Source organism: Ahaetulla prasina, chromosome 2 (assembly GCF_028640845.1).
Source record: "Ahaetulla prasina isolate Xishuangbanna chromosome 2, ASM2864084v1, whole genome shotgun sequence".
Lineage (NCBI taxonomy): Eukaryota > Metazoa > Chordata > Lepidosauria > Squamata > Colubridae > Ahaetulla > Ahaetulla prasina.
This window is the reverse complement of record NC_080540.1, coordinates 237,707,410-237,723,101: the sequence shown is the minus strand read 5'-3', so window position 1 is coordinate 237,723,101 and position 15,692 is coordinate 237,707,410. Positions and strand designations below refer to the sequence as shown.

Genomic DNA, 15,692 nt, shown 5'->3' with positions numbered 1-15,692 from the left:
AAATCTTGTAAGATCTTGTGAAATGTTGATGTTTTATGAGATATCGCTTGAAAAAAAAACTTGAAAGCTTTTGGTTTTTATCATGTGGAATAAAGCTTTTGTGATAGCTCAAGATTGACAAAAAAATATTTATGGGTGGGAGGGCAAGAGCCTTAACATTAACAATCTCTGTCCTCAGAAGCCCTGCTTAACAATTTTGACTATTATTGCTATGAAAGGCTTAGCTAAGGCAATCAATTCAGAAGCATATTTACTAATTATTTCACTAATTTATTTCAGATGTAACGATGGGTTTACTGAAGGCTTGATTTATGCCTCAGGCATATTGCATTATCCTTGTACTATAAAAACAACATTTGGGCAGTAGAAAAACATACTTCCTTCACAATTAACTATAATGAATTCCAATGTGTTATTACTTTTCATACCTTGCCCATTTTAAACCTTTGATAATTATGAAACATAAAGATGCTCTCGGATTGAGATTGACTCATAGTAACTACAGGGAGACAACCATGGTGTTTCACTGGCCACAGTTTGATATTATTAAATTTAGATATGCTTTTTCAGCTTTCTAGTTTAGCCTACTATCCATCTAAGCCCTGGTGATCTATTATCTAAATACTGACTAGATCACCATGACATGTGAGACCAAATGCTATTACCTTAATGTATCACTGAAACAGAAAATAGGTTGTTTAGCAAAATGAAACAAATTTCACTTTCATCCCTACACTGACAATGCTCTACTGTTTTGAAATACAACTTATCATAATATTTTTCCAGTGCTGATAACACAAAATAAACATCCTTAAAAGTGGTACCTGTTGGCTTATTAGATAAAGGTGAAGGAGGAAATCGGACAGAATTTGTAGAAGCGAGCCTAGGTCTGCGCCTTCTGAAGAAGCTTCTTAGTAGCCCACACTTTAAAGACTCCACAAGAGTTGTTTTCCCAGATGCAGAGTGGCCAAAGAGTTTAATTTTTATTCTTGGCTGTAGATTATGAGTAGGTCTAAGATGTTGGATGAATAATGCCCTATGTGTATCCTAAAGATAAAACAGGTATTAAATCAGACAAAAAGTTATGATTTATTTATTTATTTATTCAATTTATATACTGCCCTTCTCCCAACGGACTCAGGGTGGTTTACAGCCAAATAAAAACAGTTACAAAAATTAAAAAACATTTTAAAATCTAAATTCAATTAGGCCAAAACGAATAAAACAGTGATAAAACCATAATAAAATCCACATTTAAAATACGTTAGGCCAGCCCTGCATGGTAAAACAAGAAGGTCTTTAACTCGCGTCGGAAGGTCCGGAGGTCGGGGAATTGGCGTACCCCGGAGGCAGTTCGTTCCAGGGGGCAGGAGCCCCCATGGAGAAGGCCCTCCCCCTGGGCGTCGCCAGTCGACATTGTTTGGCTGACAGTACTCTGAGGAGGCCCTCCCTATGGGAGCGCACAGGTCGCTGGGAGGCTATTGGTGGCAGCAGGCAGTCCCGAAAGTAACCCGGTCCTATGCCATGGAGCGCTTTAAAGATGGTAACCAACACCTTGAATTGCACCCGGAAGACCACCGGAAGCCAGTGCAGCTTGCGCAGGAGAGGTGTTACATGGGAACTTCGAGTCACTCCCTCTATTTACCTGCGCAGCCGCATTCTGGACCAGTTGGAGCCTCCGGGTGCTCTTCAAGGGGAGCCCCATGTAGAGAGCGTTACAGTAATCCAGGCGGGAAGTGACGAGGGCATGAGTGACCGTGCATAGGGAATCCCGGTCTAGGAAGGGACGCAACTGGCGTATCAGGCGAACCTGATAAAAAGCTCCCCTGGCGACGGCTGTTATATGATCTTCTAAAGACAGCCGTACATCCAGGAGGACGCCTAAGTTGCGAACCCTCTCCATAGGCCAACGACTCACCCCCAACAGTTAGCGATTGTATCAGCTGGCTGTACCGGGATGCCGGTATCCACAGCCACTCAGTCTTGGAGGGGTTGAGTCGAAGCCTGTTCTTCCCCATCCAGTTGAGAAATATTAGATGAGAAATATTAGACTAAATATACTTTGTAATATATTTTTTTTAAAAAGGACAGCTATCCAGATCTAGTATTCTGATTAAAATAACAAATCATTATTTAAGTAACTAACGATATTATTAATTACCTGCTCTTATGTTTCTAGATAGTTTAGAACAAAGTGAATTAAATACAAGTAACACAAAAATAAAATGATGAATTAAAAATACAACCAACATGGCCATGCCTATGAGGATGCCCATGCCTATCTGCTAGCATCAAAAGCTTACTCCATGACTATTTAACAGAGATGGGAGAACAAATAGGCCTTCCTAAAATTTCTAAACTAGATGGGTAGAGTTCACTGATGCTCAGCTGCTATACGTTTTACTTTTTATACTATGTAGCTTATCTATTTTATTGTAAGCTGCCTGGAGTCATGTATGAGAAATGTGAAATGGGTAGCTTTACAAATCCAATGAATGAATAAGGCAATGGATGGTGTAATAAGAATAATAATAAGAGCAGATGACAAACATTGGAGAATATCTAATGCTTTGTCATAAAGCAATCATGGTGGTCTCAGTGGTTATTGACACACTGGGTGTCTTATAAAAAAAATTGAACAGCACTTAGAAAATCTGCCCATTGACAAAATTTCCATCTAGCAATTACAAAAGGCAACAATGCTAGGATCAGTGCGTATCACCAATACATTATGACATCCTAGGTTCTTGGAAAGAATTCAATGTATATTAAGGTGAGCAGTAGCTAAAGAATTATGGGTGGCATAATAGGGTGGCACAAGAAGCAATGGGTGGAAACTAATCAAGGAGAGAAGCAACTTAGAACTAAGGAGAAATTTCCTGACAGTTAGAACAATCAATAAGTGGAACAATTTGCCTGCAGAAGTTGTGAATGCTCCAACATTGGAAATCTTTAAGAAAATGTTGGATAGCCATTTGTCTGAAATGGTGTAGGGTTTCTTGTCTGGGCAGGGGGGTTGGACTAGAAGAACTCCAAGGTCCCTTCCAACTCTGTTATTATGTTATGTTATGTTAATTAGTAGCTGTGATTTCACATTCAGATGTGCCAGTTAGGTATTTATATGCTACCTAGCTCCCTGTGACTTATAGGCTTTGTAAGTTGTGGCTAAATGGCAATAGCAATAGCACTTAGACTTATATACTGCATTACAGTGCTTTATAGCCCTCTTTAAGCTGTATACAGGGTCAGCATATTGCCCCCAACAATCTGAGGCCTTATTTTACTGACCTTGGAAGGATGGAAGTCAGTCAGCCAGTCAGCATCAAAGGAATCAAACTTCTGGCAGCAGTGAGCAAAGTTAGCCTGCTATACTGCATTTTAAGCCATTATTACTATTCAAATGAAATTTGTCCTTTTTCACTAAACAATTTCAATTAATATCAAAATTACCTGCATTTTTATCTTATAATTAAACCAAAACTAGGATTCTCCTATAATTAAGGTATTCATTGCTAAATGTTTATTTGATTTCCAGAATTCCGCCAAGACTCCTACAGAACTCTGTCAAATTGAGAACTGACAACAAATTATTAGACAATCACTGTTTCCAAATTTCTTGAAACTTTTTTTCATAACACCTTTTAAAGTGTTAGGTGAAAGTGATACAAAGCTTAATTCTTCATTATAAGAATTATAATGCATTATAGTAAGCATTATGTATGCTTACTATAAGATGCTTTGGGAACTTACTTAAATGAAAAAACAGAAAGACAGGATATAAATTTAAATATAAATAATAGTGCAATTTCATTCCTTTACCTTTTTCAACCTTGTAAGCAGACTAGCTACATGGTCATGCTGCTCTGCTCTAGCCAAATCTTCTGCTGTTTTTCCATCCTATTAGAAGACAAAAGGTCAGTTAAAATGAATTTTTGTTCAAATATGAAGAAGTACCATCATTCTATTGGTTTCAGGATGATAAGAAAATAAATTTTCAGAAAGAAACAGATTAGAAGATATTTTCTATGGAACCTTTAATGTATTTAGCATCATAACTATCTCATCATTTCTAGATCATTTTACAATTATTTGATATATGATGTTTAAAGTTTAACATCTTAAAGCAACTTTTTACTTTCTCAAACTGTTTTTCTATTTTTTTTAGTGAGCAATACAAAAATACTTTAAAAGATGGTGAAGTAGATATGTTTTTACTGATCTAATAAGCAAGATATTGAAAATTAACAGTGTTAAAGTGTTAAAGCTTATAAGAAGCACTGCATTTTATTTAGTTATTTAACTAATAAATTTAGCTAAATAACTAAATTTAACTCTCATGTTCTACCAAATCTGGTAGGAGCAGCACACTCTTGCTGCAGTCAATTAAAGAATGCCAAGGAGCATGTCTTTTCACTTGTGGCACCTCACCTCTGTAACACCTGATCACCTGAAACTCTTAGCCCAGGATCATTTCCCTCAATATATAAATGAATAAATAAAGTGGTTTTGAGACATTTGTTTAACTGGGTTCACTTTTTCTAGCTTTAGAAAAAAAGCTAGCTTTAGAAAAAAATCAATAATGTTTTAGGTCATACTTACGCAGAAATATTTAACATTCAAAAGGTTTCACAAACTTGTAAGCACCATTGTAAACTCTTGTGTACATTTTCCTGATTTTCTTTGCCAAACATGAAACCAAACATGCATTACAGCAGTATCACTTAGCAGCTTTTGCCTTACAAGCATCGATCTAAACAAGGCTTAGAATATAGGCAGTGGTATCCTATGAAGGATACCACTGGTACTGAGCTTGAAGTTTTCAGCTGAATATGCGTTTTTTAATCTAATAACTGAAAGTGATGTGTTAATTTTTGTTTTGTTCTACAGACACGCATTCAGGTAGTCCTCAATTTATGACCACAATTGAGCCTAAAATTTATGTTGCCAAGTGAGAAATTTGTTAAATGAATTTTGTCCCATTTTATGACTTTTCTCTCCACATTTGTTAAGTGAATCACTGCAGTTCTTAAAATAGCAAAATGGTTGTTAAGTGAATCTGGCTTCCCCATTGGCTTTGCTTGTCAAAAGATTGTAAAACAGGATTGCATGATTTTGGGACCCTGCAACTGTCATAAATATGAGCCAGTTGTCAAGCATCCGCATGTAAATCACTTGACCAGGAGGATGCTGCAACGGTCATAAGTATGAAAAATGGTCATAAGTCACTTTTTTCAGTACTGGTGTAACTTCAAACAGCCATTAAATGAACTGTTGTAAGTTGAGGACTACTTGTACTTAACAAGAAGTTAAACATTAATTGTTCTCATTGTCCATGTAGATACAAGCAGAATATTAGAACCAAATGTTCAGGTGTATTAATGTAGATGGAAGATAATAGGACAACTACTAATTAATGTTGTCAAATTGTTGTAACCTACTCTATAAGGTAAGTTATGAGAAATAAAGATTAGAAGAGTTAAAGAGTATTTTTATTTCATGGTAAAAACATAAAGTAGTAGAATGCTCCATGCTGCCCAGCTTAGATTAATATTTTTAGGGGGGTTAATAAATGCCAAAATCTTTCTGACAAGAAATACAAATCAGCATAAAGGCCTAAAAAATTATTTCCTCACAACACAATCGAAGCTTAACAGTATTCTGATATTTTTAGAGCTTTTATTCGCAGGAGGATCTGATGGGTTCCCCCCCCCCCCCAGCAAGAGGGAGTTATCTTATTTGCAGATTCTAAAGCTTGGAACAATTTGTATTTATTTTTATCCCTCTATATCTTTGCGAAGAATAATTAGCTCAACAAATGCAACATAAGCGATAGCTAAAAATACACAAATGCAAATAAGGATCTAAATTTCCTATATTTGGCTAGCACAAACATAAGAACAGAAACAACCAGATGAAGATGTTATCTAAAATGCAGGAATTGTGTACAATATAACATTCATTTAGACCTAACACATTATAGATTAGTGTTTACGATTCTTGGCATTACTAGGAATTAATTTATACAGTTACAATAATCAGATTTTTTCCCCAATCTCCAATGCCTTCCCCCCCCCCCAACCTTAGCCTTATTTTGTCCCTATTTTGCTTTTTGGTGATAATGTTAGTATGTTTACAAGCACCACAGAATTCTGTAATTCAAAGTTTTCTGATTGATTATGAACTATTAAGTTGATGTCAACACTTAGCAACCACGTAGATTTTCTCCATGAAAATCTATCCCTAGTCTGGTCCTTGGTGAACCCATTGCCATGGTGTCTGAGTTTATCTACCTTGTTGCTGATTATCCTCTTCTACTTCCTTCCACATTTCTCAACATTATAGATTTCTCAGAGGAGCTCATTTGTCCCTTGAAAACCTTGAGCTGATTTTGTTCATTTCGTTTGTTGGCTATCCTTGGTATTCTCAGGAATCTTCAAGTTCAGAAGCATCAATGCTCTGTCTAGCTTTTTCAAAATTAATGTTCACTTCCACAAGTGCCACAGGCAATACCACTGTCTGCACTATTCTGATCTGCATAGGTATAAAAACATCCCAGCATATTTTTTCCATGCCTTCATGACTACTCTGTCAAATTCTAGTCTATGAACTATTTCTTGAGCATATTGTTGATGGCTGATCCTAAAAGGTAGAAGCTATTTACCATTTCAATTCTAAGGCTGGTTTTTGTACTGGTTTGTCTTAATATTCAAAATTAGTTGTATATTTTTCACTGTGCTCCTAACTTTATTACAGTTATATTTATTTATTTGAGGGGAGGGGTCACAAGTTACTTATTGGAGGTTGATGGAAGATGACTCTTTAGTAAACACATATATACATGCATGTGGACATAAAATTCTGTGACTTGATCTCTTTATGCAATATTGTTCATTGCATTTCAGTTGTCATAAATGGATCAAGTTAGTAATTGCATACTGTTAGTTTTATACTAGTAACATGATTGTGTTGTCAGAAGTGCTTTGTTATGACTACAAATGTAGAAGAACGAAAGACTATATAAAGGCTGATTTCTCTGGCAATACTAAAAATGAAATCCCATCCTTTATAGGGCATGTCTTCAAAAGGGCATGTCTTCAAAAAGGTTCAATACAGCTGGACTTAAACTTATTGATGCATAAGCATGTAGCTTATAGTTGCCCTGCCAATTCAAAACTGTCAGAGCAAGGTACTCTATATAAACAAAGAACAAACTCTTCACTCACCTGCACTGATGTTCTCTAGTTGGGTAATGAACCATCTGCAAACTAACAGCTGAACTCAGGGAGTAGTAAGGACTCCATTGTTTTTAATAGAAAACTGCTAATAAGCAGAAAACAAAAAGGTCCTACTTACAGAAGTTAAAGCCTCCACATTAGCCCCGCTAAGACAGAGATACCGGACCACATCAAGGATTCCATTATTTGCAGCCAGATGTAAAGGAGTTCGCCCATACTATAAAAGAAACACGGTGTTTTTGTTAAGTAATAAACTAGTAAATCTACAAATTCATTTTGTGGTCAGTTGGCAAAGAAAAATATGCCCTCAATAGAACAGTTGAAATATATCAAGCAACTTATAATGGGAAAAGTCCTATAAAATACCCATTTTACAGGAATGAGGTACACAAGAGCATAACAACTAGAACAACAGGACAGCTTGTCATCTCAGATGCACATTTTCAATTCTTCTTGGCCAAGTGACTAAACTTTACTTACATTAGACATTAGAAATTAATTTTAAATGTTCATGCACTGCAATACCCTTGTTCTTAAAAATGTTATGAACTTCCATTCTTTACAATTCAGACGATGGCAATTATTTAGAGCTGTCCAGACTTATATATGTACTACTGTAATTTCAGTTATACAGACAACTCTCACAAAGTGCACAAAGATTTATTGAGCCAAGCATAAAGTGTTCCAAGATATATTTATAGCATACAAAGAGCTTTCAATCTATTTTGAGGTTAGTCTTGCCTACTAATCTGAAATAAAACAGGACAACTATAAAAAAAGGTAATTTCCTCACACTAAAAAACAAAAACAAAAAATACCCACACAAACTCAAAATAGGTCCACAATCCCCTAGTAAATTATGACAAATAAGTAAATATTAGAATAACTCAGCTCATTGTATGAGAGGGAAACAAGATAATTTTCATTTTATGTTTTAATTTCTATTGCGGTGAGGAAGAATTCCGCTATATTAGCAGATGCTCTGTTCTAAGACAATTGCTTTAATCTATATATAAAACTGACTTTGTCTAAATTCCTGGTCCTGTAAAGAGGCATCTTGTGTTATAAGACCTCCACATGTTCTCTAAATCTGCTCTACCGACTAGGGAATTCCTCTGGAACAGGTTTTGGGGATGACCAGAATAGAGTAGAACTGCCCCTTTTCTTGATTTTATTATTTTAGATAATACTTTGAAATAGGTTTAAGATAAATTAGCAGATAATAATCCAGGTGGCCCATAGCAAGAAAAATAAGAATCTGCTAAGAACATCATGTGTTTAAGGTGCAACAGTCACAGGAAAAAAAGGTAATTCAATTATTTACTTCCTAAGTTTTTATGGGTTTTATGTGCTTTCTAGAACTCTATCCCAAAGTACTTGGTGCTTTATTTGTGCTAATGTTATTCTCAGAAGAAGCTGAATAAAAACAACTACAAGCCAACCTTTATTTGGAAACATCTATCTCCCTTTGGAACCAATTCCAAATTCCTTCCATGTACTATTCCTTAAAAGCCTTTGTACCAAATCCTCTGGATCAACCAAAGATAAGATAATCAAAATAACAAAAGCTGGATTGTTTGCTCTTAATTCTGCTTTCTCGATAAATAGTTTCTCGATAAACAGTTTCTAGCACGGCTCTGTTTTTAATTGCTCAATCAGTCAAGATTACACTAATAGAAGAAGACAGAGGCCTCATTTACATAAACTTTTTACTTGGCAGCTGGTGACATTTACACTTAAAAATGATCCAAATATACCATTTCATGAGATCAGCCAAAAATCCAATGTTTTCATTTTGAAGTTTTAGCACAGAAGGTCACAGGGCTTTATTTTAGATGACAAAACTACACTGCAATTCTATTTAATTCTCTAAAATTAAAAAATGTTCCTTAATGTTATTACTTTTGAAATCAACTGCTTTTTTCGTCAACTAAAATGTTTCATTATTCAGATGTTCATTATACAATACTAGACATTCAAATCTGTCTGTTTTTTTCATCATCTATCAACACCATGGAAAATAGTCCTATAAGGAAATCCAGACAATCAAGATAGTTATTTAGACTTTAATCCCCCCCCCCAATTTCATGCACTTTACTAACACATTTCTACAAAGCAAGCATATGAGGTACTGAGTTTTTAAATATCATTATTAGAAGAACAGCAGATATTTTTTGCATTGCATTTTTGAATGTATACTGAAATGCTAAAGAATATTATCTAACAGATGTCTGTGCTTAATTGAGAAAAAAGAGAAAAAGAAAAAATAGAGTTTGTCAGAGGAATATCATCCTTAACTTTTTCTGATTTATAAAACATAATAATTCTTTTATCCTTTATCATCCATACACATTTTTTGCAATTAAATATTGGTTTACTTAGAGCAGTCATCTTCTTATTCCACCTGCTACACAGAATGGAACAGCTTGATAATTACATTGAGAGAAAGATTGGAGGATTCATCTACCTGCTATTGAAAAATATGACTGAATAACTAACTTGGAAATACAGATATATACTCAATCCATTCTACAGCCTATACTGCCTACTAATTGCTTATTTGGACAATGACACGGAAGAGATACCTATGCAAGATAATACAGCTTCAAAAGTTCAAAACCAAATAAGCTGATAATAGTTTCAAAAAAGGATAAAAAGCAGTTTTCATTAGGAAAACTAGCAAACAGATGCTGATCTGTTCATACAGTGCAACATTTATTTTCCTATTGGTTCTAGTATCTGTAGGGAAAAATCCCTCTATGTCCTTAAAACATAGCTACTATAGAAAAATGAAATCCTGTATTCTTCCCAAATATAAATGTAGTTCATTTAAAAAAGGTATTTTAATGTACACACATGATAAATATTTATAGGATTAGATTTATTATTATTACCTTGTTCGTCATATCAATGTTACAGTTTGCTTCACAGAGTGCCATTACAATGGGGACGTTTCCATCTTTGCAAGCTACGTGAAGAGGAGTGTTACCATGTCTATCTTGAAAATCTATAGAACAACCTCGACTAATCAGCATTTTTACTACTTCCATCTGACATCTTCGTACAGCAAGGTGAAGGGCTATGTGTCCATCCTAAAACATAAACATAAGTAATTATTTCTTCTGCAGCAAACAAAATTTCTATGACTATCTATCTATCTATCTATCTATCTATCTATCTATCTATCTATCTATCTATCTATCTATCTATCTATCTCCAAATCTATTATGGCAATATCTATCATATACAGATATAGAGATGGAATATGTTACATGGCTATAGTTATGGATGAATTCTACAGCAAAATAAGGGTGGTTTTTTTTTGCCTTTTTAATTCAATAATCACATATTTCAAGAGATTAAATTTTCAAGAAAAAGAAATGGGCATCCTTTCCCCAATGACCATATTTCTGCAAAAATAAGGTACATTTTCTCTTCCAAATGACTATCTAAAAATGTGTGTGTGTAATGATAATGATGAATGCAAGCAAATGGGCAGAATGTACAATGAAAGCAAATGTTTGAAATTAAAGCAAATGAGTAGGAGGAATTGCCATAACTTTGGGAGGAACCACCTCTAGCTGGCTCTGTAGGTGAAGGGAAGGATAATGAACAATAAAGGAAACTGAAATATGAGTCAACTGTGAAGTCAAAAAATAACTAAAACCAGTTAGCAGAGTTAATCACTACACAGTACTGAGATCTCATTAAAAATAACTGCATTTACAACAGGAGTGCTTATGAGTGTATTTAGTTTTTAAAGAATATCTTTATTTAATAATAAATAGTGACTGCTATATCCAAAGAGGTATTGAAGAACACAACACATACAGCTTTGTATTATTTAAAAGCTTGTTAAATGTTTCTCGTTCAACCATAAACTAACCTTGTCAGTTGCATCAAGGTCAGCACCATGCTCTGCCAAGCATTCCACAATGTCATGGTAACCTCTAGCTGAAGCTGTCAAAAGCGGAGTTTCCCCTTCTTTATTTTTAATGTTCACATTACAGCCTGCCTTACAAAGTGCTTTGGTAACAAGAAAATAGCCATGCCAAGCAGCACAGTGCAAAGGAGTTTCTTCTTCCTATAAAGTAATTTTGGAGAATTTACATTAATAAATTATGTCTCACATCCTTTTTGCTTTACCACTATTTAAAACACTATTTTAAATTTGGCTCAATAAATAAATCACCTGGGTATATTCTGTGTCATTATTTATTCATGTTTCATGAGCTATCTTATAAATATAGGATATGATAGCAGTCTTCTAATATATAAGGGGCTGTCACAAAAAAGAGGGAGTCAACTATTCTCCAAAGCACATAAATACAGGACAGGAAGTAACAGATGGAAACTTATCATGGACAGATCTAACCTAGAATAAGGATAAATTTTCTGACAGTGAGAATAGTTAATCAGTGGAATGGCTTGCCTCCAGAAGTTGTGGCTGCTCTATCACTGGAGGGTTTAAGAAGAGAGTGGACCGTCTGGAATGTATAAATTCTCCTGCTTTGGACTAGAAGACCTCAAAGTTCCTCCATGTTTCTGTCTGGAACTCTCCTTCCAACTCTGTTATTCTGTTATTAAAATCTAACTCTATAGCTCCAGATGTTATAGGACCCTTCCCTATATTAATGTTCTATCATGTGAATAACTGTCCAGCATGTTTCAGAGGTTGGACTAGTACTCAGGAGGCCCAGGTTTAAGTCTATCCTCAGCCACTTGTGTGACTTTGGATCACCATGCCCTTTCAATTCAGCCTGTATCATAGTCTTGGGGGGGGGGGGAAACCAAAGCACTCAGGCTTACAAAGTTGCAGTTCCAGGCTTAAAAAAATTACCAGTTTCCAAACTCATCATAGGCCTGATTCATTACTGCAATTTTAACCTTGGACTACAATGGACTTTGCTTCAACCTCTGACATTTTTGGTTACTAGTTTGAATTTTGCGTATAAACTATGATTCAGCTTCTGAGTCTTTCAATGAGTTACTGGCTCAATAACTGATGTGTTTATTCAATAGTTTCTATAGTCCAGAATGGATACATACATGCAGTAATTTTCATCATTTATAGACTACAATTTAGATATGAACTCATAGTATTATTAATCAATTCAAGTGACTGAACTAGACAATTATAAATTAAGAAATTGATGCCAAAATTGACTAGTTCTCTACAATATCTCAAGTTTATATCAGGTCCTTATTTCTTCACAAGTAATATTACAAGACTGACTTTCTTAGGTGTTTTAAATAATTAACATCTAGTGCAGATCCTGTGGAATGATCCTGTGGAGAGAGCTTTTAAAGTTGAGATTCTTTTCAAGCCTGAATAGCGATATTATATAGAAAAAAGTATAGTGGAAGACCAAAATCCTGACTTATTACAAAGACAAGCTTTTTATATTTCTGAGTTTATTAACAATTTTAAATAAGAAAGCACTTCACAACTATATTTGCATTTCAGAGGCTACTTTCACTTCACAAAAATCTGTATAAATAAATCTTCATTACTCACTTTATCTTGAAAATTAGAATTTGATCCAATGCTACAGAGGTATTGAACTACGTCAACATGACCATATCGAGAAGCCACATGGAGTGCCGTTTCTCCAGACTGTATTAGAAGACAACCACATGCAAATATTATTTCTTATACCAGACTGTTGAAAATACCTACATTATGACTGTATTTACATAATACAATTTCCAATGATTAACTCCACTAATTTAATTTTCTTCATTTGCATATTCACTGGAAAAAATATAGGTTATGACTGCACAACATGCTTAACAAAATATGGTTGTATTTTATGGTTAAATCAGTATAATATGGAAATACAGCTCATGAATTCAACTACATCTACCAGCACATAAAAAACTAGATACGTGGAGTAGTAAAGAATATCCTTAAAGCAACTCTTCTCCACAAGTGAATGAAACCCTTTTTCAAAAAAAAATTTCTTCCCTTTCTACCATGGCTAATATTCTATGAATGAATTAGATTTTCCATTACTTGCTCATAAATTTGAAATGTGCCCACTTAGCAAAAATATAGCTTATTAAAAATTATAATACACAGTATTTTTTTTAATTGGAAAAAAAATGAAACTTTTTTTCCTTACCTTGTCTCTAACATCCAAAGGACATTTATTGGTATGGAGAAATTTCAGAGTTTCTATGTGACCATGCCGAGAGGCCCAGTATATTGCATTGGATCCTGCCTGTCCAAAATATTTTATGGTAGTAATCAACAAAACCATACATTAATTTGAGCAATTTGTTGCATACATCCTCAGAATTATAGTTTGATGTCAGATAGCTCATGAATTAAAAAGGAAGAACTTTGTAAGATTGTAATTTGAACCTGAATTAACTAAAACAATGTTCATAAATCTACAATGATCACTTATAAAACACAGATATTTAATTTCTATCCTTCTATGCTACACTATCAATAAGTCACATGTTTTATTTTATTAGCAATGACCAATTAGTTTCCCACCTTATCTTGAACGTCAACGCGGGCACCTCGCTTTAGAAATAACTGGAGCATCTGAATATTCCCACATCCAGAAGCAATCAGAAATGGAGGTGTTCCATGCTAGAGAAAAACAACAATGTGGAATTCTATAAGGATTCCATAGCAGTACAATTAGAACATAATTCTATAGACTTAACAGTGCTCAGTTTTGAACTTATATAATGCATTTTCTTATTTATTTTGGAGATGCTTTTATACTGCCTGGTTTATTTCTATTAAATTTGGGGGGGGGGGGGAACGTAGGTAACAAAGATATGATCACAGATGAATCAATGCAGTGATGTATTGTGTTAAATACATTAACAGCATATTAGAAAACAAGGCAAATTTTCTCCAATGTATTATAAAACATTCTGTTATCTTATATAAAAGATAAATAAATCTTTTCCTTTTTAACCATTGAGCAACTAATCAGACAACAACAACATACCTTGTTTGGTTGATTGACATCATAATTGGTCAAAGACCCCAAAAGATGCTGAAGGCCAGGAACATTGTCATCATTGATAGCATGAATGATGGCCTTCATTACAAATGAATCTTCCTCGTCCTCATAAATTAAGCAAAATGAAACCATAGAGTTGTAAATGGAGGGGGGAATAGGAAATAAAAAGATAATTAATTTGAGGGATAAGTATCCTTATAAGGAGCAAACAAAACTAAATAAGGGCCATAGCAATATATTGCAGTTCTGACAGGATTACTACAGTATTCTTAATAGGAATTGCACTGCTACACTATATGCTTTAGAAGCATGCACTTTCAAATGACTCAATTTTGAAAAGAGTTCTTCACTGTCACTGCAAACTTCTAACAAATAGCAACTTTTGTTCTAATCTAAGGAGATTTTTACTTTCGTAAAGTATTCATTTTGCAAGTATAAAGAATGAAGAAATATAATGAAGAGTCTTGGGGCCAAACAGGTTTACTTATATTTCTTGTTTATAATATCATGTCTTTAATTTCTTTAGCTCAGTATTTTTTATTCCTTCTGTATTTTGTATTAAGTGTCTGTCTTGTTTTCTAAAACATTTCAACATGTGCTAGGAGTGAGCAGCAAAGATTTTGCAGAAGTAAAAAATTACATAATTTAAATGCTGCAGTCCTGCAACAGTAGTCTTACGTTTATTTATATTTTATGTCACAAGAGGTCAAGATTGAAATTCATCTTCTGAAACAGTTGGTTTAGTAACTGAATTAGCTTTAAAAGTACCCTACAGCAAATAGAAATCACATTTACAATAATTAGAAAATCAGCAGAGGGACCAAAAAAAAAAAAAAAAGGATCACTGCAAAATTTCTTATATTTTTCCTTTTCAAGAACAAAGTTGTTCAGTTCGTATATCAACTATTTAAGAAAATAAAGGCATCCAAATTGTATTAAGTATATATCCTATAGATTTATACATTTGAATAGAAGCCTCAGGAGGTCATAAATAAAAGCCATATTCTCTGCTTTAAATTGTAACTGTAACTAAATTATATATTCTCAAACCATCCTAATTACTAAGGGCTACAAAGAACTGTTACATTTTTTTTCAGAACGTAAATTTTATGTAAAGAGAAATTCTAATTTAATTCTAAGTTATCTAGTAGACCTTTTATTAGGCTTGAAACAACCGCTTCCTGGTTTAAATTTTTTATGGCAGGGGTCCCCAGTGCCTGGGCCGCAGCCTGTTTGGAACCAGGACGCACAGACAGTGTGTGAGCGCATGGTGAGGCTCCCATCACGCGAATCTTCCACTAGTGCATGAAGCTCCCCTCATGCGAGTGGCGGCTGTTTGCCCTCACACTTGAAGCTCCCCTCGTGCAAGTGGCAGCCATCTTGCGCTAATAAACAAAGCTCCCTGCCACTCACAAGGAACTATTTCCTCTCCCCCCCCCCCCGGGCTGCCAAACCAGAAAGGTTGGGG

The 15,692-nt window shown here is 34.6% G+C and overlaps 1 protein-coding gene across 3 annotated transcripts in view; it reads right to left on the bottom strand.

Annotated features, from left to right (window-relative positions):
* Window positions 1-15,692, bottom strand: part of DAPK1 (death associated protein kinase 1) — a 68,333-nt gene that overhangs the window by 14,992 nt on the left and 37,649 nt on the right. For 2 of the 3 annotated variants that reach the window (XM_058168562.1, XM_058168563.1), the window contains exons 12-20: window positions 14,210-14,329; window positions 13,741-13,839; window positions 13,361-13,459; window positions 12,754-12,852; window positions 11,122-11,319; window positions 10,130-10,327; window positions 7,354-7,452; window positions 3,820-3,897; window positions 825-1,047 (exon numbers count right to left, since the gene is read on the bottom strand). In XM_058168562.1, coding sequence (XP_058024545.1) covers window positions 825-1,047; window positions 3,820-3,897; window positions 7,354-7,452; window positions 10,130-10,327; window positions 11,122-11,319; window positions 12,754-12,852; window positions 13,361-13,459; window positions 13,741-13,839; window positions 14,210-14,329 — 1,213 coding nt within the window. Of the gene's footprint in view, window positions 1-824; window positions 1,048-3,819; window positions 3,898-7,353; window positions 7,453-10,129; window positions 10,328-11,121; window positions 11,320-12,753; window positions 12,853-13,360; window positions 13,460-13,740; window positions 13,840-14,209; window positions 14,330-15,692 lie in introns of those variants that run through there. The other variant, XR_009153384.1, reaches the window with a different exon arrangement.